The following is a 23,061-nucleotide window of genomic DNA, read 5'->3' as shown; positions in this document are numbered from 1 at the left end:
AATAACTAACTAACTAACTAACTAATTAACTAATTAACTCTGTAAAAATTATTGCCAGGCGTGAAAGAAACGGAAAACCTCAGAAAAATCCTAGCACAGACTGCGGTTTGAACTTGAGACTTTCGGATTTGTATTCTGAGACTCAACGAGCAATCTTCGACTATCTCCATTGCTCTCTAACTCGCAACGGATTGTTGACGTATTTTATAGGTGAATAGATGTATTGTGAGACTATGGTTGATATTCCCTTTGCTTAACAGATGCACATGTCTGAATGTCACATATATTCTAATTACTTTTTGTGAAATGAATACTTATACAACCTACATGTATACCATGTAACCAACAATAAAGTGCTTGGCAGAGAGTGCTTTGCACCAACATAAGTGATTAGATCGATTTCTTGTGTGTTCAGTACAATTTTTTGCGAGTGACTTTAAACTGTCTTCTCAATGAGTTAGATACTTGTACTTTCAAACATAGCTCAGAAATCGGTGACTATACAATATTAATTCGCTTTCTTGGTGGTCCGTTCGGATGGGGTGGGGGTGGAGGTGAAGAAGTTTTGGTAATGCTTGACATCTAGGCTGCGCTGCACAACCAGGAAGTTGCGCATTTAGTATCTCAAAGCACTTTTACATCTACATCTATATTGATACTCCGAATCCACTTTACGGCATTTGGCGGAGGGTACCCCATACGCACTACTAGTCATTTCCTTTCCTGTTCCACTCGCAAGTAGAACGACGTAAAAGCAACTGTCTATATGCCTCTCTATAAGCCCTAGTTTCTCGTATCTTTCCTCTGTAGTGCTTAGGCGCAATGTATGTTGGGAGGCAGCAGAATAGTTCTGCAGTCAGCTTCACATGCCGCTGCTCTAAATTTCCTAAATAGTCTTCCTCGAAAGGAACGTCAACTTCCGTCTAGGGAATTCCATTGAGCTCCTGAAACATCTCAGTAACACTTTCATGTTGTTTGAACCTACCAGTAACAAATCTAGCAGCCTGCCTCTGAATTGCTTCGATGCCTGTCTTTAATCCGACTTGGTATGGATCCCAAACACTCGAGTAATACTCAGGAATAGGTTACACTAGCGATCTATCTGTGGCCTCCTTCAAAGATGAAGCACACACTCTCCTAGAATTCTCCCAATATACCCAAGTCGACCATTCGCCTTTCCTACCGCAGTCCTCGCGTGCTCGTTCCATTTCATATCGCCTTGCAACATTACGACTAGATATTTAAACAACATGACTGTGTCAAGCAGGACACTAATAATGCTGTATCCAAATATTATGGGTTTGTTTTTACTACTCATCCTCATTAATTTTATTTATCTGCATTTAGAGCTAGCTGCCATTCAACACGCCAAATAGGAACGTTGTTTAAGTCGCCTTGTGCTCTCATACAGTCACTCAACTTCGACACCTTACCGTAACCACAGCACCAGCAGCAAACAATTGCAGACTGCTGCGCACCATATCCATCAACAGCAACAGTCCTGTCACACTTCCCTATGGATTCCTGATAGTACGATTGTCACTGATGAATAATTGCCGTCAAAGACAACATACTGGATTCTATTGCATAAGTCTTCGAAACTCTATTCCATATGACAAACTGCCTATTGGCTTCTGTCTCGGGTTCTTCGGCCGACGTTCATCTAATGATTTTTCTGACGTTTCGCCAGCACGAGTGACTGGCATTGTCAAAGCTTCACCCTCCATTGCCGGTGGTGAACTGTGGAGGGTGGCAATGGAGGGTGAAGCTTTGACAATGCCAGCCACTCGTGCTGGCGAAACGTCAGAAAAATCATTAGATGAACGTCGGCCGAAGAACCCGAGACAGAAGCCAATAGGCAGTTTGTCAACAAGTGGCCACGAAAGCCTTAACAATTTATTATTATTATTCTGGATATACAATGTGAGTACATTTTTCCAGCACCTATTCTAGATTACAGTAAGTCACTAATTATTGTTCTCCACTCTTCTCTATTTGTCCATAAATCTTCAGGAATGTTGTTCTTCCTCATTGCTGACTGAACTCCCTGTATCCATGTATCAGGTGGTCGTCCCCTTTTTTTTTCTATTCCATATGCTCGTACCATCTTAAATAGCGTGCAATGGGTCACAGTGTCAAATGCTTTCCGGAAATCGCACGAACGAAGCTTTCTAAAACCATGCTGATTCGAAGATATAAGCTTCTCGGTGTCAAGAACATTTATGATATTTGAACTGAGAATATATTCAAGGATCCTGCAGCAGACAGATGTTAGGAATATCGATCTGTAATTTTGTGGGTCCGTTTTTTTGCCCTTCATATACACAAGACTGACCTGCTCTTTTTTCCAGTCTTCTGGAACTTTGCTCTGGGCTAGAGACTCACGATAAATGCAAGCTAAGTAAGGGGCCGATGTTATAGAGTACTCTTTGAAAAACGAAATTAGGATTCCATCCGGACCTGGTGACTTATCCGGTTTCAACTCCTTCAGTTGTTGCTTTACGCCAGGGATGCTTATTAGTATATTGTCCATACGGGAGTCTGTTAGATGGTCAAATGACGGCAGGTTTGTATGATTCTCCAGCATGAAAAATTTCTTAAACATGAAATTCGAAACTTCGGCTTTCTTTTAGGTGTCTTCTACTGCCGCACTAGACTGGTCAACAAGTGAGTGGATGGAAGCCTTAGATCCACTTAGGGATTTTACGTAGGACCAGAATTATCTCGTGTTCTCTGTCAGATCTTTTGCTAAGGTATGACGGTGGTAGTCGTTATATGCTTCGGGCATAGATTTCTTCGTAGATACACGAAGCTCTACTATCCGCTGCTTGTCGTTATTTGCGGGTTGTCTTTTGAACCCAGAGTGCAACAGCCTCTGCTTCATCAGCATTTTCTGGATCTCGTTGTTAGACCATGGTGGGTCTTTTCCATCCTTTATCCACTTACTAGGCACATAACTCGTCCAGACCACGATTTACAATCTGCTCCAGCTTTGCCCATAATTCCTCTACGTTCATTTTACCGGAAATAAGTGATGTCAATTCACTGTCTAAGAACTATTTATCTGCTCTGTCTAGCGCAGCGAAGGGTCCACTGTGGACAGAAAACACTGCAAGTAACTACTGTTTAGATAATTATCTAAAAAAATAAGTTATTGTACTACACGTTTATAAGTCGGACTAAAGGGCATAAAAATAATCTCTGATAGTCCCATATACTGTGGATTTTTAACGCCACACAGGTAGTTTTGAAAATCTGTGATTTTGATTTTTTAATATCTATGAAAATACTTTACGAATTCATAATGAAAACCGTGGGGTGCATGCAGTGGCTTTGGATTTTCTTCTTTCGTATAAATGCTCTGCTACCACGTATCAAATGGTTCAAATGGCCCTGAGCACTATGGGACTTAACGTCTGAAATCATCAGCCCCCTGGACTTAGAACTACTTAAACCTAACAAACCTAAGGACATCACACACATCCATGCCCGAGACAGGATTCGAAACTGCGACCGTAGCAGCCGCGTGGTTCCGAACTGAAGCGCCTAGAACCGCTCCGGCACCGCGTCCGGCTTATCAGACTTTCCATTGGGACGTAAACAATGGTTGAATTATTCGAACAGTATATGCAAATGGAGCATCTATACTTTTTATTTGCATCTGCGTAAAAGATTCATTCTCGATGACAGCTTCCGATTTTCAGGCTACAGTTTACGCCCCGTTAAAACTTTTTTCGGTTCATAAAGGGGTTGGTACAGCGATCAGTAAGTGTGATATGAAGAAACAAGCAGTATTGGTTACAGTGTTAAAATTTTTTGTTGTTTCCCAATGACGCCTTTAATGTTTATTTTGGCATTTTCGGACTGGCTGGTATTTCGTAGCGGTAGGTATATGGAATAAATGCAGGTAAATGTCACTTGTCAAAGCTTTAAAATCGCTCCGCGGTGTCCCTATTACGTCATACGCCATGTTTCGCAGTGCAGTACAAACCAAACGGGATCACACCTACAGTAAAACTTTACATCACAAACATGCTAGAAGCGTAGCGCATGTACAGTGCTTTTACAGCTTTGACAAGGGGCATAGCTTAGTTCCAGTAAGATGGACGTAGAGGAATTACGAGCAAAGTACACTCCTGGAAATGGAAAAAAGAGCACATTGACCCCGGTGTGTCAGACCCACCATACTTGCTCCGGACACTGCGAGAGGGCTGTACAAGCAATCATCACACGCACGGCACAGCGGACACACCAGGAAACGCGGTGTTGGCCGTCGAATGGCGCTAGCTGCGCAGCATTTGTGCACCGCCGCCGTCAGTGTCAGCCAGTTTGCCGTGGCATACGGAGCTCCATCGCAGTCTTTAACACTGGTAGCATGCCGCGACAGCGTGGACGTGAACCGTATGTGCAGTTGACGGACTTTGAGCGAGGGCGTATAGTGGGCATGCGGGAGGCCGGGTGGACGTACCGCCGAATTGCTCAACACATGGGGCGTGAGGTCTCCACAGTACATCGATGTTGTCGCCAGTGGTCGGCGGAAGGTGCACGTGCCTGTCGACCTGGGACCGGACCGCAGCGACGCACGGATGCACGCCAAGACCGTAGGATCCTACGCAGTGCCGTAGGGGACCGCACCGCCACTTCCCAGCGAATTAGGGACGCTGTTGCTCCTGGGGTATCGGCGAGGACCATTCGCAACCGTCTCCATGAAGCTGGGCTACGGTCCCGCACACCGTTAGGCCGTCTTCCGCTCACGCCCCAACATCGTGCAGCCCGCCTCCAGTGGTGTCGCGACAGGCGTGAATGGAGGGACGAATGGAGACGTGTCGTCTTCAGCGATGAGAGTCGCTTCTGCCTTGGTGCCAATGATGGTCATATGCGTGTTTGGCGCCGTGCAGGTGAGCGCCACAATCAGGACTGCATACGACCGAGGCACACAGGGCCAACACCCGGCATCATGGTGTGGGGAGCGATCTCCTACACTGGCCGTACACCACTGGTGATCGTCGAGGGGACACTGAATAGTGCACGGTACATCCAAACCGTCATCGAACCCATCGTTCTACCATTCCTAGACCGGCAAGGGAACTTGCTGTTCCAACAGGACAATGCACGTCCGCATGTATCCCGTGCCACCCAACGTGCTCTAGAAGGTGTAAGTCAACTACCCTGGCCAGCAAGATCTCCGGATCTGTCCCCCATTGAGCATGTTTGGGACTGGATGAAGCGTCGTCTCACGCGGTCTGCACGTCCGGCACGAACGCTGGTCCAACTGAGGCGCCAGGTGGAAATGGCATGGCAAGCCGTTCCACAGGACTACATCCAGCATCTCTACGATCGTCTCCATGGGAGAATAGCAGCCTGCATTGCTGCGAAAGGTGGATATACACTGTACTAGTGCCGACATTGTGCATGCTCTGTTGCCTGTGTCTATGTGCCTGTGGTTCTGTCAGTGTGATCATGTGATGTATCTGACCCCAGGAATGTGTCAATAAAGTTTCCCCTTCCTGGGACAATGAATTCACGGTGTTCTTATTTCAATTTCCAGGAGTGTATAAGCAGATTGTAAATCGTTGCATGGAGAGTTACGTGCCTAGTAAGTGCATAAAGAATGGAAAAAACCCACCATGGTTTAATAACGAGAGCCCTCAAATGCTGAAGAAGAGGGGCTGTTGCACTCTCGGTTCAAAAGAGAACGCTCAAAGCTAAGCAAAAGTTATCACGGGTGCACTAGAACTTCATTTATGTCTCGTAAATGAAGTTATAGCGCAAACTCCAGCATGTGACCAGATGAGATGAAATGCAGATACCAAGCAAAAAAATGAAGATCTGCAAGTAATCTCTTATTTACCTGAACAAACGAGACGTGAACTGGTTTATAATCTACAACTAACACACATCAAAACAAAACTGTATCACTCTAGATCCCACTGAAGATGCCTTAAAGTGGAAAAGGCGAAACGCGTCTGAGACAAATAAAATACAGTGCAGCAAGAAAATGCGATTTTTGTTTACAAAACAAATATTACTGATGATTGGTTTCTTTGTTTAAATGTACAGACATGGAAGCAACCCAAAAAGTGTTTATGTCTGATTTAATTAACTTAATCAAGACAACACATATCGTGAACACTCTCTTCACCATATTTTGCCCCAGACATGTTTTCTGAGGATGGCCAATACATGACCGAAACCATTCACGGTTTAAACCTTGTTACAGCGATTGTCTCTAGAAGAAATGAGTAAGAATTGTACAACAAGTGCCAAGCGGCTTCTTTCCTATTTCCAGCAAGTCCCTGTCCTTTCCACTGGTAGGAGTCTTCTGTATGCTTGTGCCCTCATCCTTTATTTATAGAACCTTTGGATTTCGTATATTACCAGCCCACTTCCTTTTCAGCAATCTTCTGGAGCACCATATTTCAGATTCTTACACTTCCTTCTATTTCTAATTTCTTATGCTTAATGTTTCACTACCATGCAGTGCTAAACAAAAAAAAAAAAAAAAAAAAAAAAAAAAAAAAAAAAAAAAAATTATTAGATCTCTCCTTTATTGCGTATGTCTTGTTTTTATCTGGTTTTATGGACTGGATGAATTGTTTCACATTGTATATTCCGTCATCCTCATAGAGCTGATAACAATAAGTATAAGGTGGCACCTACTTTGTTGATTTTAATAACGGGCGTTTTCCGTTTTTCCTACTAACGAAGAGAATGCGGCAAATCTTCGCCCGATTGCCCAGAAACTTCTCTCAGTGGAAGAGCGGTCAAAATAATAGAACACGTGTCTCCGCTTATCTCTAGCTTCCTGACCGTTGCTGAAAAAACGCCGGTCAAAATTTTCTAGGTATTTTCATGTTACTCTATGTGCCTTTTACCGCGCAATATGTCAGACGAAATGGTGGCTCCGTGGTTAGTGTCCAGGTTTTATAATCTTGCACCACGTGTTCGAAATCCGATTATTACTTTTATTTTTGTTTTTCATTTATATACCCATGTCTGTAGAAGATTAATGTATGAATGTTTTTCACTGTATATTGATACCATGTTGTCCTTATTCGTCTACTAATTGTATGTGAGATGAAGGAATTAAAAAAAAGAGAAGACTGTTTGAAATTCTTTTCGCTGAAATTCCTGTAGTTATCTTGATTCGTAATCAGCTGCGGGTGCCAGTTTTCGGAAAAGTGATCTGTTATGCATGGTTTGCCGCGAAATTAGTTCCAACGCGCGGAATCTTCATCAATATTAACGACGTTTCTTTTCCGAGTGGGATTCATACGGAGAAATGTCACTCTAGCAAACCCGCCTTGGTGCGATGTTCGTGGTGTTCTGAATATCTGTGATTCGAATGTTTCTGCGATCGGATTCATCCGAGGGACTGCACCAAATCATCTTGAAGGATAAACGTATGAATAAAATATAAGAATTAACATAAGAATTGATATGAGACTGAATTATCAGAATATAAGGATGTAAAAAGACTGTAACCCCTCAATATACCATACACACAAATATTATATAGTAAATGTATGACTCTTATTATGGATACCAGTTATAATTTTGCAATTAATGTAGCGCCATTTTATCCCCTAATTTGTAAGAAGCATTCGTGTAGTAATCTTCTACGGACATGGATAGATAAATGAAACCAGAAAAATGAATTTAAATAAATAAAAACAGGAATTGGATTTCAAACATGGGCCGCAAAATTAAGAAGCCGCAACAGGTACCATTGAACTACCATCTGGCCTTATGATCTCACGCGGTGAAAGGTGCGTAAAGTGCATCGAAAATAGCTCGAAAACTTTTACGTTTTTTACAGAAACGGTCGGGTATCTACGGATAAGCCGAGACACTTGTTCGCTCATTTTGACTCGTCTTCCACTGAGCGAAGTTCCTGGGAAATCGGGTTATGGCAGTAGCCTTGTTCGCTAGTAAGAAGAAGACTTTATAAAAGGAATATATTTTGAAATTGAAAAAAAACGAGAGGAGTATGTTTTGAAATCGTAAGTTCATTGTTGAAATTTATGACATAAGAGAGTTATACATTAGTTAGTAATTAAAATGTCACCAAATACTTACATTCCTTTTTACCTTCACTTTGCCAGTCAAACTCTCCGTTTTCAACCAGTTCCATGAAACTGTTCTTCTTTTTGAAGTACATTGCTAAGTCAGTCGAAATTATAGCATTTTCGACTGTTTTCATTACATATCGATAGTCCTCAGGCGACAAGGACTGTCAAGACAGAGAAAGAATTTCAGAAATCGGAAGGATTGTTTGAGACACACATCATGTAATGTGGTGAAATGTGATTACCCTTAAGATTTTGTCACTAATTAATGCAAATCATTTTGTACATATTCACAAAATTACAAAATCTAGTACCATACGATATCTTCTATTTTTTGCTTCTACTTTCACCATTTTCAGTTCTGTTCTACAGCAAATATCACGATACTCATCACACAGCTAATTTTCCTCTCTACTGCATTGTGATACCCACATGTCACGAAAACAGTTGTGAAGGTAGACGTCTATAATGTCATTAAGAGCTTCAGCTCTTTTTGAAATATTGTTACCTGAAATATGTTGTTGCCCTCGCTGTTGAGAATCATGACGCACTGGTCAAAATGGTGGTGCTCCATGGTACTCGTACTGTACAGAATTGCCAGAGGTGACTCAGTCTTCGTTTGAAACGCATTGTTTGTTCCCCTGTGGTCCAAGTCGTGGCACAAACATGCCACCAGCAGACCTAATACCTAGGAAAGAGACAAGTCAACAGGTTAAATGTTTAAAACAGTTTACGCTTTTACGTGCAATAAAATTTTACATACACGTACACTTTAATCACTATATCTATTTTTGATTGCGAACTCCAGCTGCGATGTAAATTGGCGATTTATCTGTTTTAATAAACGGATAACCCGGCGCATATTCAGCCGAGCCCTGTCAAAAACTGTTCTGAAAAACTACTGCAGATATACGTCTGGGACGTGTTTTATTAGATTCACAAGACCAAGAGCAACAAAATAAATAGAAATCGTGTTTCACTTTATCCTCGTACAGTTTTGAGATGGATTCATATTAGCGAAGTTGCTAAATTTCAGGCAAAATATTTTATTAGCCGTAACTCCGTAACTAAACATTTGCGTAGCTATGTTTGTATGAACTTTTTTCTTTAGTTTTACTTGTAGAATAACATATTAAAATATTTGCATATCTTCGTGAATGACCCTTTATATGAAGTCTCCACACTCTTCATTCATTGCCGGCCGGAGTGGTCGAGCGGTTCTAGGCGCTACAGTCTGGACCGCGCGACCACTACGGTCGCAGGTTCGAATCCTGCCTCGGGCATGGATGTGTGTGATGTCCTTAGGTCAGTTAGGTTTAAGTAGTTCTAAGTTCTAGGAGACTGATGACCTCAGAAGTCAAGTCCCCTAGAGCTCAGAGCCATTTTTTTCTTCATTCATTACCACTGAAAATTGTTGCAACTGAAAATGGAATAAATGGTGCTACTTAAGAAATTATACTATTCATACCACAAATTTCTTCACGTGCTCCATGCATGCAAATTTAGCACAAAATGCTTTTTGGTGCACAGAACGATGGATCCCACCTATCGAGCGTTGTAAGGTTCTGCTCTTTCATTGTCATCATAAAAGTTTAAATTATTCCTGTGTGCTACTATAATATGGTTTCGTAGCAAATAAGCTGAAACCGTCCCTTATGCAAATCAAGAATTCTCATCTCTCTCTTCTGTCATTCCCATTCATTTTAAAGGATTGTGACGACATATCGCTGGCTGCCTCTGCACACTCAGCCACTGGACCTGTGAACGTCCTTCATACCACAAATAAACAGCGAAGGGTAAACAGCGCTGACTACACGATTCTGCCGAACTCATAGAGCTGTGCCGACCGCAAAACGCTGCACCGCAGTGCTAAATCAAATGTGGCGCTGTTCCGGGTACTTCCGAGAATGACCGAGCAAAGCGAAGTCACAGACTGGACTTCGCTCTACACGTGGCCTGCACGCGTGGCCTGAAATCGAATGGCCGCAAAGCCCTGTGAAGGCTCTGTTTATTTCATCTGATCAATAAGGTAACTGGGGCGTTTAACAACCAATTCTGATCGTGGCTGTTTGCCCACCGTATCGCCTGCTTTCACCCTTCGATTTTGGGAGCTCGGCTTTGCATTGCGATTAGGGCCTGTTTCATCAGCTGTAGATGTACTTACTTCTTGTTGTGTGGTATCGGCGGAAGAGTGTAATTTTGAACACTCACTAGTTGGTTAACTCCGGTAGTTTGTTATTGTGTATTTACTGAGTTTAATAATTGCGGCCTATCCGATATAACTATTACAGTTGGGAATTGCTTATATTGGATCCATTGTGTGAAAATATTGTAGGGAATGCGAATCAAATGCTGCGTATTTTGGGGAGAACACATGGAAAGTGCAACAAATTCACCAAAGAAACAGATTACACTGCTCTTGTTCTCTCCTTCCAGACTAATTGCTGTACGATATGGGATCATTAGTGGGTTGGATCAGCATAAGGAAAGAAAAAAAACAAAGAAGGGTTTTCTGATTTTATGTTATCACAAAACAGAAGACAGAGTTTTCAGGTATGATAAGCGATTTGGGACGGCAATCATTAACAAAGGCCGCGTGGAGTGGCCGCTTGCTTAGAGGGGCCTGGTCAGGAATTGCGCGGCCCCTCCCGCTTGAGGTTCGAGTCCTCCCTCGGGCATGGGTGTGTGTGATGTCCTTAGGTTAGTTAGGTTTAAGTAGTTCTAAGTTCTAGGGGGCTGATGACCTCAGAAGTTAAGTCCCATAGTGCTCAGAGCCATTTTGAACCTTAGGAACTCACACACATTTAAACATTAACACATTGGTACACAAAACGGGTTGGAACACTGTTGCAGAAACAACGAAACAAACATGCCAAATTTAAACAGACTCAAAATCCCAAAGATTGGCAATCTTTTACAGAAGTTAGAAATTTAGCGCGGACTTCAATGCGAGATGCTTACAACAGCTTCCGCAACGAAACTTTGCCTCGAAACCTGGCAGATAACCCTTAGACATTCTGGTCGTATGTGAAGAATGTTAGCGCCAAGAAACAATCACTGCCTTCTCTGCACGATGGCAATGGAGATACTATCGAAGACAGTGCTGCCAAAGCAGACTTACTTAACACAGCCTTCGAAATGCCTTCACAAAAGAAGACGAAGTAAATGTTCCAGAATTCTAATCGAGAATAGCTGCCAACATGAGTAACGTAGAAGTAAATATCCTCGGAGTGGTGAAGCAACTTAAATCACTTAATAAAAGCAAGTCTTCTAGTCCAGACTGTATACCAATTAGGTTTCTTTCGGGGTATGCTGATGCATTAGCTCCATACTTAACAATCATATACAACCGTTCGCTCGACGAGAGATCCGTACCCAAAGACTGGAAAGCAGCACAGGTCAGACCAATATTCAAGAAAGGTAGTAGGAGTAATCCACTAAATTCAGGTCCATACCGTTAACGTCGATATGCAGCAGAATTTTGGAAGATATTTTGTGTTCAAACATGATGAATTACTTCGAATAAAACTGTCTATTGACACACAGTCAACACGGGTTTAGAAAACATCGTTCCTGTGAAACACAACTAGCTCTTTATTCATATGAAGTGCCGATGCTATTGACAAGGGATTTCAGATCGATTTCGTATTTCTGGACTTCCGGAAGGTTTTTGACTCTCTACAACACAAGCGGCTTGTAGTGAAATTGAGTGCTTATGGAATATCGTCTCAGTTATGTGACTGGATTTGTAATTTCCTGTCAGAGAGGTCACAGTTCGTTGTAATTGACGGAAAGTCATCGAGTGAAACAGAAGTGATTTCTGGAGTTCCCCAAGGTAGTGTTATAGGCCCTTTGCTGTTCCTTATCTATATAAACGATTTGGGAGACGATCTGAGCGGATGACGCTGCCGTTTATCGACTAATAAAGTCATCAGAAGTTCAAAACAAACTGCAAAATGATTTAGAAAAGATATCTGAATGGTGCGAAAATTGGAAATTGACCCTAAATAACGAGAAGTGTGAGGTCATCCACATGAGTGCTAAAAGGAATTCGTTAAACTTCGGTTACACGATAAATCAGTCTAATCTAAAAGTCGTAAATTCAGCTACATACCTAGATAATACAGTGACGAACAATTTAAATTGGAAGGAATACATAGAAAATGTTGTGGGGAAGGCTAACGAAAGACTGCGTTTTATTGGCAGGACACTTAGAAAATGGACTGTGCGGCTGGTCCGCGCGGAGATTCGAGTCCTCCCTCGGGCATGGGTGTGTGTGTTTGTCCTTAGGATAATTTAGTTTAAGTAGTGTGTAAGCTTAGGGACTGATGACCTTAGCAGTTAAGTCCCATAAGATTTCACACAACTTAGAAAATGTAACAGCTCTACTAAGGAGACTGCCTACACTACGCTTGTCCGTCCTCTTTTAGAATACTGCTGCGGGGTGTGGGATCCTTACCAGATAGGGCTGACGGAGTACATCGGAAAAGTTCAAAGAAGGGCAGCACGCTTTTGTATTATCGCGAAATATGGGACAGAGTGTCACAGAAACGATACAGGATTTGGGATGGACATCATTAAAAGAAAGGCGTTTTTCGTTGCGACGGAATCTTCTCACGAAATTCCAATCACCAACTTTATTCTCCGAATGCGAAAATATTTTGTTGACACCGACTTACATAGGGAGACACGATCACCACGATAAAATAAGGGAAATCAGAGCTCGTACGGAAAGATAGAAGAGTTCGTTCTTTGCGAGCGCTATACGAGATTGAATAATATAGAATCGTGAAGGTGGTTCGATGAACCCTCTGCCAGGCACTTAAATGTGATTTGCAGAGTATCGATGTAGATGTAGAAAGTATTTTTGCCTATTAAAGTGAAATATTTTTGCAATATTTCAATAAATCACTTTTTCCTTCGAATGCCACCATATTTTGTAGTGTCCCTCTAATACAGATAGGAATGACCACAGCGATAAAACGAGAGAAATCAGTGCTGAGACGGAAATATTTTGATGTTCACGGCCGCTCGTCGCTGTTCGGGATTGTAACGGTAGAGACGTAGTTCTCTGCAGGGCCACGAGGTGGACGGGGCAGGCAGTCGGCGGTTGGCAGCGGCAGCGGCAGCGGCAGCGGCCACTCACCTCGAGGTCGGTCATGAAGCGCTCCATCTTGCCCGTCTTGAGCATCGCGAACATGGTCTGCGCCACGTTGAGGGCGTGCCTCCAGTTGTGGTACTTGACGGGCCGGTAGTTCTTCTTCACGCTCAGGATCCACCGGCACAGCACCTGCGGCACACACGTCCACTGCTTCAGCGGCTGCCCACAGTAACTGCTGTCGGACATTCGTGACTTTACAAGAGTAAAAGTATTGCGAGCTTAGGTTCGAGGTGCAGCTGCGCACTATCACTTGGAACTCTGCCGGCTGCACGATGCGTGGCACAGAATTTAGCTGATCTGGTGAGTTTACTATAACAGTATTTTTGTCTACAGCCCCTACGAAGTATTTTTTTTTTTTTTTTACTTGTAACATTAACATCGCGGAAATCTGGCGAGAACTGAGGGCTATACTTGCCGAGGCGCGGGTTTACCACGTCACCGGATACAGGCCCAAGTAGTCGGCGGCCGTCCACAATATACAGGGTTATTACAAATGATTGAAGCGATTTCACAGCTCTACAATAACTTTATTGTTTGAGATATTTTCACAAAGCTTTGCACACACATACAAAAACTCAAAAAGTTTTTTTAGGCATTCACAAATGTTCGATATGTGCCCCTTTAGTGATTCGGCAGACATCAAGCTGATAATCAAGTTCCTCCCACACTCGGCGCAGCATGTCTCCATCAATGAGTTCGAAAGCATCGTTGATGCGAGCTCGCAGTTCTCGCACGTTTCTTGGTAGAGGAGGTTTAAACACTGAATCTTTCACATAACCCCATCACTTCATCACTGAAAACAAGTTTCGCACTGAACGCATCCTCTTCCATGAGCTGTTGCAACCGCGCCGAAAATTCAAAGCGTTTGACTTTGTCATCGGGTGTCACGGCTTGTAGCAATTGTAAACAGTAAGGATTCTGCTTTAGCCTGTTCCGTAAGATTTTCCAAACCGTCGGCTGTGGTACGTTTAGCTCCCTGCTTGCTTTATTCGTCGACTTCCACGGGCTACGCGTGAAACTTGCCCGCACGCGTTCAACCGTTTCTTCGCTCACTGCAGGCCGACCCGTTGATTTCCCCTTACAGAGGCATCCAGAAGCTTTAAACTGCGCATACCATCGCCGAATGGAGTTAGCAGTTGGTGGATCTTGTTGAACTTCGTCCTGAAGTGTCGTTGCACTGTTATGACTGACTGATGTGAGTGCATTTCAAGCACGACATACGCTTTCTCGGCTCCTGTCGCCATTTTGTCTCACTGCGCTCTCGAGCGCTCTGGCGGCAGAAACCTGAAGACCGGCTTCAGCCGAACAAAACTTTATGAGCTTTGCTACGTATCTGTAGTGTGTCGTGACCATATGTCAATGAATGGAGCTACAGTGAATTTATGAAATCGCTTCAATCATTTGTAATAGCTCTGTATATAAATGACCTAACAGATAGCGTCGGAAGTTCCATGCGGCTTTTCTTGGATGATGCTGTAGTATACAGAGAAGTTGCAGCATTAGAAAATTGCAGGGAAATGCAGGAAGATCTGCAGCGGATGGGCACTTGGTGCAGGGAGTGGCAACTGACCCTTAACATAGACAAATGTAATGTATTGCGAATACATAGAAAGAAGGATCCTTTATTGTATGATTATATGATAACGGAACAAACACTGGTAGCAATCACTTCTGTAAAATATCTGGGAGATTGCGTACGGAACGATTTGAAGTGGAATGACCATATAAAATTAATTGTTGGTAAGGTGGGTGCCAGGTTGAGATTCATTGGGAGAGTCCTTAGAAAATGTAGTCCATCAACAAAGGCGGTGGTTTACAAAACACTCGTTCGACCTATACTTGAGTATTGCTCATCAGTGTGGGATCCGTACCAGGTCGGGTTGACAGAGGAGATAGAGAAGATCCAAAGAAGAGCGGCGCGTTTCGTCACAGGGTTATTTGGCAAGCGTGATAGCGTTACGGAGATGTTTAGCAAACTCGAGTGGCAGACTCTGCAAGACAGGTGCTCTGCATCGCTTCAGTTTGTCAGCACCTGTTCTCCTACTTACTAAACTCCATAGGAATTCTCCAGCATACCTTGCTGAAGTAGCACCCCTGTAAGAAGCGACCCCTAGACTGCCACTAAGCCATTTCTTCCAGGAGTCTAGTTTGGCAGGTTATGCAGGAGAGATGCCGTGAAGTTTGGAAGGTATCGGATGAGGTACTGGCGGAAGTAAAGCTGTGAGGGCGTGTCGTGAGTCGTGCTTGGGTAGCTCAGTAGAGTAAGTGTGCTGACCGCGAAAAGCAAACTTTCGGAGTTCGACTTCTGTTCCAGAACTCAGTTTTGATCAATAAGTAAGTTGCATGAGGTATGTGGCAATTTTAATACCTTACGATAATAAAATACACTCTGCTGTTTTGCTCATTGTTTACCAATTGTATGATGGTAACTGAACATGAGTTATCTATCTGCCATGGGGTATGGCCGAACGACTGCTTCTTAGGATCAGAACTGTGTTCCTATACTGTGACAAGTTTCATCGAAATAGATGAACCCAGTGACGACGTACGAGCGGCTTATCATGAATGTGCCATTGAGTTCTGCTATAAAATGGCTTTTATAGGATTTACAAAAAGAAAAAAAAAAAAAAAGAAATCAGCACTGCTGACGCTGCGAATTTCTGTACTGACTCAGAACTCTGTCCTCTGTGAAAGTAAGGAGGAATTATAGGATGAGTTGAATGGAACGAACGGCCTACTGAACACAGAATGCTGACTGAAAGAAAGGCAAATAAAGAGGAAGGTAATGGACAGTAGCAGAAATATGGTTAGTCATAAAGTTCACATCGAAATTGAGGACCACCTAGTAAACAAATCGAAATGATTTCTATGCCTCGGAAGAAAACTAGACACACACACACACACACACACTCTCTCTCTCTCTCTCTCTCTCTCTCTCTCTCTCTCACACACACACACACACACACACACACTCACTCACACACACACACACACACACACACACACTCTCTCTCTCTCTCTCTCTCTCTCTCTCTCACACACACACACACACACACACACACACACACAAAACCCGGCGCACCACGAAGGAATTGTTCGAATGGTACGGAAATGGGTAGAAGTGATTTACGTGTACAGACAAACAAATGATTAAAATTCGTAAAAATTGGATGATTTATTGAAGAAAAAGAGCTTCATGAATTCAGCAAGTGAGTAACCGCGTTGGTGCACCTCTGGCCCATAGACAGTATTCGGCTTGGCTCTGAATGTCCTCCTGAAGGGTATCGCGAGAAATTGTGTCCATTTGGGACATCAGATCGTCAAAATCGCAAGCTGCTTTGAGGTCCCTGCCCACAATGTTCCAAACGTTCTTAATTGGGTAGAGATTCGGCGACCTTGCCTGCGGAGATAAGGTCTAACGAGCACGAAGACGAGCAGTAGTCACTCTCACTGTGTGCGGGAGGGCATTATGTTGCTGAAATGTAAGCCCAGGATGGCTTGCCATGAGGGGCAACAAAACGGGGCGTAGAATATCGTCCACGTACCGCTGTTCTGTAAGGGTGCAGCGGATGACAACTAAAGGGAAATGAAATGGAATTGAGTCCCAGATCATCACTGCAGATTGTAAGGTTGGTAACCCACTGCTGTCTGGGGCGTCTTCAGACACATCTCCGCTGGTCATTGGGCCTCACTTCGAAGTGGAACTTATCACTGAAGACAATTATAGCCCAGTCAATGAGATTCCAGGCCCGAGGCGTGTCTGGAGACGCCCTGGGCAGAGGCGGGACATCGACTCGACTGTCACCCGCCGTACGACCGGGCGTCCAGGAGTGATGGTCTGGGGTGCCATTTCATTTCACAGCAGGAGCCCATTGGTTGTCATCCACGTCACCCTTACAGAAAAGCCGTGCATCGACCATATTCTACGCCCCGTTCTGTCACTATTCAGCGAAAAACCATCGTGGGTTTACATTTCAGCAAGATAATGCCTGTTCGCACAGGGTGAGCGTTTATGCTGCTTCTGTTCGTGCTTGCCAAGCCATTCTTTGGCCAACAAGGTCACCGGGTCTCTCCCCAACTGAGAATTTTTGGAGCATTATGTGCAGGGCCCTTCAACCAACTCAAGATTTTGACAATCTGATGTGCCTATTGGACAGAATTCTGCACTGTATCCCTCAGAAGGACATCCAGCAACTCTGTCACTCAATGCAAAGCCGAATAACTGCTTGCATGAGGGCTAGATGTGAACCAACACGTTGTCGACTTCCTCAATTTGTGAACCAACTTCTCTTGAGTAAATCATCCAATTTTCATGAAATTGTTATCATTTGTTTGTCTGTACATATATGTCTCATCTACGGATTTCCCTACCATTTGGATAGTTCCTTAGTGGTGCATCTTTTCTTTTTGTCTTAGGGTGTAAAATATATTACGGATGAGAGCACCCATCACCAGAAAGCCGTCGGCTAATGTCTAACATATGCCTTAATTTAAGAAGGAAGTATATGAGATGTACATTGGAGTACAGCATCAGAGTGAATCGGGAGCTGTGAAAAGACCAGAAAAGAAGGGAGTGGATGGTGTGAGATGTGTTGTGAGATGTGTTGTTACAGAAGACTACTGAGAATCGAGTGGTGGTAACATTTTGTCGATGGAGGTGCAGATTGACGTTTATCTCCAGCGATGGTATGTTTCTTAGCCTTTGATTGGGGGTTTCTGCCGTGGCTGTTCCTCCTTTTGTTGGTTTCTCGTAGAGACTAATGCGAGCATTTTGTTATTAGGAATGAGATGTGGAAAGTCTGATTGCTCAAACATCTAGGATGATTGCTTGATTGCCAACAACAATCGTGACAAGTTGCGGCGGGGCGGGTTCGAAATTTGTGCGTAATGTTTGATCACTGTCTCTCGTCGTACTGTGCACTACGGAAGTTCCACCTACCTCAGTACGGCGTCTGATCACCAGCCCGTTTCTCTGCGTACGTAGATACTGTTCAGACGGCGTTAAAAGCAGCGTTATAGAAAAACACCGTCAATACTTACGTTTGCAAAGTCCGCGTAAACTCTGGTAGCAAACTATCCTGTAACATCTTAAAACAATTTTCGGGTGGAGGGCGATTGCTTCATTTCTTTAGAAAAATGTCAAAATTCTGCAACAATTTCTTTTATTTCTTTAGGCTCAAAATAAAACTTGCCGTCAGCCCGTATTTAATTAACGAATAATAACACTGTCCTCAGCTCACAGTTCAGACAACCCAGTACATACACAAGGCAGCCAGGAATGTACTTAAGTCCGACCCGAATTATCACGCGATTTACAGTCATTACTCTGCTACAATATACGAGTTCCACGTTCGGTCCTTTTTCAGTGGATATATAATAAAGAAATTGTTGGCCAAATATTCCATAGACGAATGTGAAACATGCCACGCGGAATATTACAAAGGCCGGAAGTTCACACGCCGTTCTCTTTCCAACAAAACAATCCAAAGACTTCCAAGCTTCACAAAACTGTCCGTAATTGCAGATGAAATTAATGGCCACACACTCTGGCCGCGAGAAGCCAATTATTTCTTCATTTTACACATAATAAAGACGGAAGCGTTCAACATGACCTGCACGTCTGATAGTTGACTAGCGACTCCCCGGATGCTGCTTCTGCCACAGCATATCTATCTAGCAGTAGGGGGAACTGTTTAACTCTGATTGGTTGATCAAAATTACCAGCCAGTCAGAACTATCCTTCGAGATTATTCTCGCGCCAAGGCTGTCCTACGCCAATCACTATTCCCAGTCGCATTTACGTCATTTCAATATGCAGATATTAATATAATGTTTAACAAAACCAAACGAAAAGAAAATTAATCTTGAAATAAATTTAGAATATGATTTTACTTTCTACCGATATTCTAGCTGCCTTCTTACAAAAGCAAGTACACTTAGACATACGTCATCAGCAATGTGGGTACAAACATCTTTCCCACGTTATGATTGCGTAATGCATTACATAATATAGTACTGAAATTTTATGTATGTCCCACATACACCCTCTCACTCATTCTCATTCATTCAGCGACAGCAAAAAAATAGTTATTAATTTTTTCTTGAATTTTATCTTACAAAAATGAAAAGTGGTTAAAGCTTTTAAATGTGAAAAATCCTGATTAAATAGTGCTGTCCATTTAGAGTCCTGGAAATGTTTTCTAATGATACCAAAAGAACAACTGTTATAGATCCTAACTGATTTGTTAAGTAATTTTGTCTAACTCTGAAAGTATGCCAGCTATAAAGCTGAGATTTTTACACAATCTTGTTTTCGATAACAAGGGGCAGTATATTGACTTTTAACTAATTTGAATAATATTTAATATAGTTTACTTAGATCCTTAGGGGCTTGAACATTCTATCGCTCGAATTGACACAGGTACCGCTTCCCACGGCTAGGCTAGCGACAGGTGCGATTAAGTCACGCTGAGATACAAGCGGCTGTTTCTATCACAGCCAGCGGCTCCAAAGCTACGAGCCGTGCTGCTAAGTAGTTTACTGCAATAATGCTATTGTGTATTGACTCGCGACGTTACAGAGTCTAAGAGCTCAGGAAAAAATGAAATACACGACCAAAAATTCATTATAAGGGTTCGAAATCTGCCTCTGGGACTGATTTACAGGTCACAAAACTTATGGATTTAGGACTTCAGTTACAAAAAAGTGATGACTGATACTCACGAAGCGACCACAGCTAAACGCCTGTGACGACTGGAGCACAATATGCAAATATTAATCATTAATTATCAGTTGTCAGATGATAAAAACTTACACAATGGTAACGGTGTAGCTCAATAAAGTTGATTAGACTCTGCAGCATGCTACCGCAAAAAGTATTTTCGGAAACCTGAAGTGTAGATGAACAGAACAAAGCAGCTGTGTCAGTACAACAGTCACCTGGTATGGCTCCGAAGAGTTTCCTACGCCTTTCGAAAGAGTGCAGCACTGTCCACGGAAATTAATGTGAGGGAAGGAGCTCGGGTGAGTGGCGCCTTACCTCGGTCCAGTGGGCAACAGCGCGGACAGCAGCTGTTAATGTTATGAGTCTAGAGTAGGCCAGAGGCAGAGTCGTGAAGGACCAGCAGCGTCATGTGGGGTACTCACGTCGTAAGGGATGTGGAACTGCTTGACGAGGTTGCACTCCAGGAACATCCTCACCGTCGCTCTGCACGTGTCTTCGTCAGTCAGGTCGAAGTCGTTGAACTTGAAACTGCAACAGACGGCGCCCTCGTCACAATGATTGCTCTAATCCGCTGTCACAAGAAAGTGTACCAGTAGCTCCAGTGAGCGATGGAAGTTTAACTATTTCTTAGAGACAACCGACATCGATTACTTATTATATTTTGGAATGTCTGGTAGTTTTGTTCAAATGGTTCAAATGGCTCTAAGCACTGTGGGACTTAACATATGAGGTAATCAGTTCCCTAGACTTAGAACTACTTAAATCTAACTAACCTAAGGACATCACACACATCCATGCCCGAGGCAGGATTCGAACCTGCGACCGTAGCAGCAGCGCGGTTCCGGACTGAAGCGCCTAGAACCGCTCGGCCACAGAAGCCGGCGGTCGTTTTGTAACGGGATTATTTGACATATGTTATTGTATTATACATCCACTACTACTAATCGTTTAGAGTTCTGTAAAACACTAGCGAAGTATTTCTTATTGTATGTCTTTTTTTGGATTATAATGACTTCGTGGGTACAGATGCAATGTAATGTATTATGTAAAACCAATATTGTTATTCATTATGTAGTGTTATTTCCAGCTTTGTAAGGATTTCTTTGCAATTTTAGGAGCTTGAGCCCGTTAGGAAAACGGGTAACACTCGTGTCACAACACTTCCCGAAAACGTGCCGTCATTTTGACGTCCCACGCAATAACGACGACCCCAAGACTGGCTATGATACACCAAGACAGGAGACAAATATCACGCGACTAGGTGCTAGCCGGCCGCTGTGACCGAGCGGTTCTAGGCGCTTCAGTCCGGAACCGCGCTGCTGCTACGGCCGCAGGTTCTAATCCTGCCTCGGGCATGGATGTGTGTGATGTCCTTAGGTTAGTTAGGTTTAAGTAGTTTTAACTCTAGGGGACTGATGGCCCCAGATGTTAAGTCCCATAGTGGCTCTGAGCACTTTGGGACTTAACATCTATGGTCATCAGTCCCCTAGAACTTAGAACTACTTAAACCTAACTAACCTAAGGACATCACACAACACCCAGCCATCACGAGGCAGAGAAAATCCCTGACCCCGCCGGGAATCGAACCCGGGAACCCGGGTGTGGGAGGCGAGAACGCTACCGCACGACCACGAGATGCGGGCTAAGTCCCATAGTGCTCAGAGCCATTTGAACTAGGTGCTAGCGTAATGGATAACTTCGTGGTTTCTGGAGTCGATATATATGGATTCAGATGTCGTCATATGCACATTCTGGGACTTTTTTGTGAATGTTGTTCAAGTATGTCCTGCAATGTTCGATGTTATTTACATTCCGTCTGATTTGAGAACGGAGGATGAAATAAATATTTAGCGATTTCCGAGTATGTGGTTAGGCAGGAAACTAAGAGGACAGTTTAAATTGCTGCGAGTGAAACGAGGAGCAATAACATTCATATTCGTCCTTGTCACAGCTTTCACTGTTTATCTAAGAATGTATAGCAATTTCAGAGTGTGGAACCTTTGAGTACAACTTGAAATGTTACGACTACAACGAGGTGCTATAAAATTAATATTCTTTTTTCTCACAAATATTTGGCTCATTATTTCCAACCACGTGGCAACTTCCGTGTGTGTGTTTAGGCAGGAAACTAAGAGGACAGCTTAAACTGCTGTGAGTGAATCGAGGAGCAATAACACTCGTATTCTTACCGGTCGAAAATTCGGTAGCCGGTAATGCAGTCGTCGATATTGTGCGTGACGTCAAAATGATGTCACTTTTGCAGGAAGTGTTCTGAAACGTGTAACCATGGAGGTAAGAAAAATATAGAAGGTGGCATTACATCACAAACATGAAGCCGATGTCCACCATCTGAACTAGCCCAAAACATTACTTTCCACATTCATACTCCCATAGTTCCCGCGGTGACACTTCCTCGTGACGTCACTCTGACTGTGTCATATTTCTAGAGCAAATACGCATTCAAGAACAGAAAAACATTCGAAATTCCCTTCCTGACACTATGTTATTCATGTAAGCTCTATAATTTATACTATTTAAAACAGTTGTTGCGCGCATACGACGGAAATCATGAACAAGAAGCACTAGTGTGCTACGTTTTGGGCTACTTAAAATCGCACCCACTCTGGCTTAAAAACAATGTACAGCGTAAGTCTGTAGTGCCACCTCCCTTCTCTGTTTACCTCCATGAGCGTAACCCTAGGAAAATTAATATATTTGAATAATGTTACAAAGAGACAGTTGAGGAGCGACGGTGAGCTATGTGTTTGCAACGACGACGAAAGCTAAGTACTTCGTCGTCGTCATGTGGAACAGTGAGCTGTCTGTGGTCTGATTGGATATTCCCAGAACTGTACCGGAATCTGGGTGATGGTTGGGCTTCTAAACAGTTTAATTTTGGTGGTTCGCAAATAAACGGGCGGACTGCACATCAGGATTTATATTCGACCAACTGTACACTGCTGCTTCTGAAAATTTATGTTCTTAATATTAAATTAATCCGATTAGCCCCATCCCGTTGCGTTTACAGAAACAGGAAAAGTTTATTACGGTGAATGTTGAAGGTCCAGCGATCAACGAGACAACTGTGCGTCGCCACCAGAGATCTT

The 23,061-nt window shown here is 43.2% G+C and overlaps 1 protein-coding gene across 1 annotated transcript in view; it reads right to left on the bottom strand.

The window, feature by feature from the left end:
* The window catches only part of LOC126252640 (cGMP-specific 3',5'-cyclic phosphodiesterase), a gene marked incomplete at its 3' end in the record, with an annotated part of 583,236 nt that overhangs the window by 60,781 nt on the left and 499,394 nt on the right, over positions 1-23,061 (bottom strand). The window contains exons 13-16 of the mRNA XM_049953543.1: positions 20,377-20,482; positions 13,216-13,359; positions 8,578-8,757; positions 8,080-8,233 (exon numbers count right to left, since the gene is read on the bottom strand). Of these exons, the coding sequence (XP_049809500.1) occupies positions 8,080-8,233; positions 8,578-8,757; positions 13,216-13,359; positions 20,377-20,482 (584 nt within the window). The remainder of the gene's footprint in view (positions 1-8,079; positions 8,234-8,577; positions 8,758-13,215; positions 13,360-20,376; positions 20,483-23,061) is intronic.

This window comes from Schistocerca nitens, chromosome 4 (genome assembly GCF_023898315.1).
Source record: "Schistocerca nitens isolate TAMUIC-IGC-003100 chromosome 4, iqSchNite1.1, whole genome shotgun sequence".
NCBI classification, from domain to species: Eukaryota; Metazoa; Arthropoda; class Insecta; order Orthoptera; family Acrididae; genus Schistocerca; species Schistocerca nitens.
This window is presented reverse-complemented; position numbering and strand designations above follow the sequence as displayed.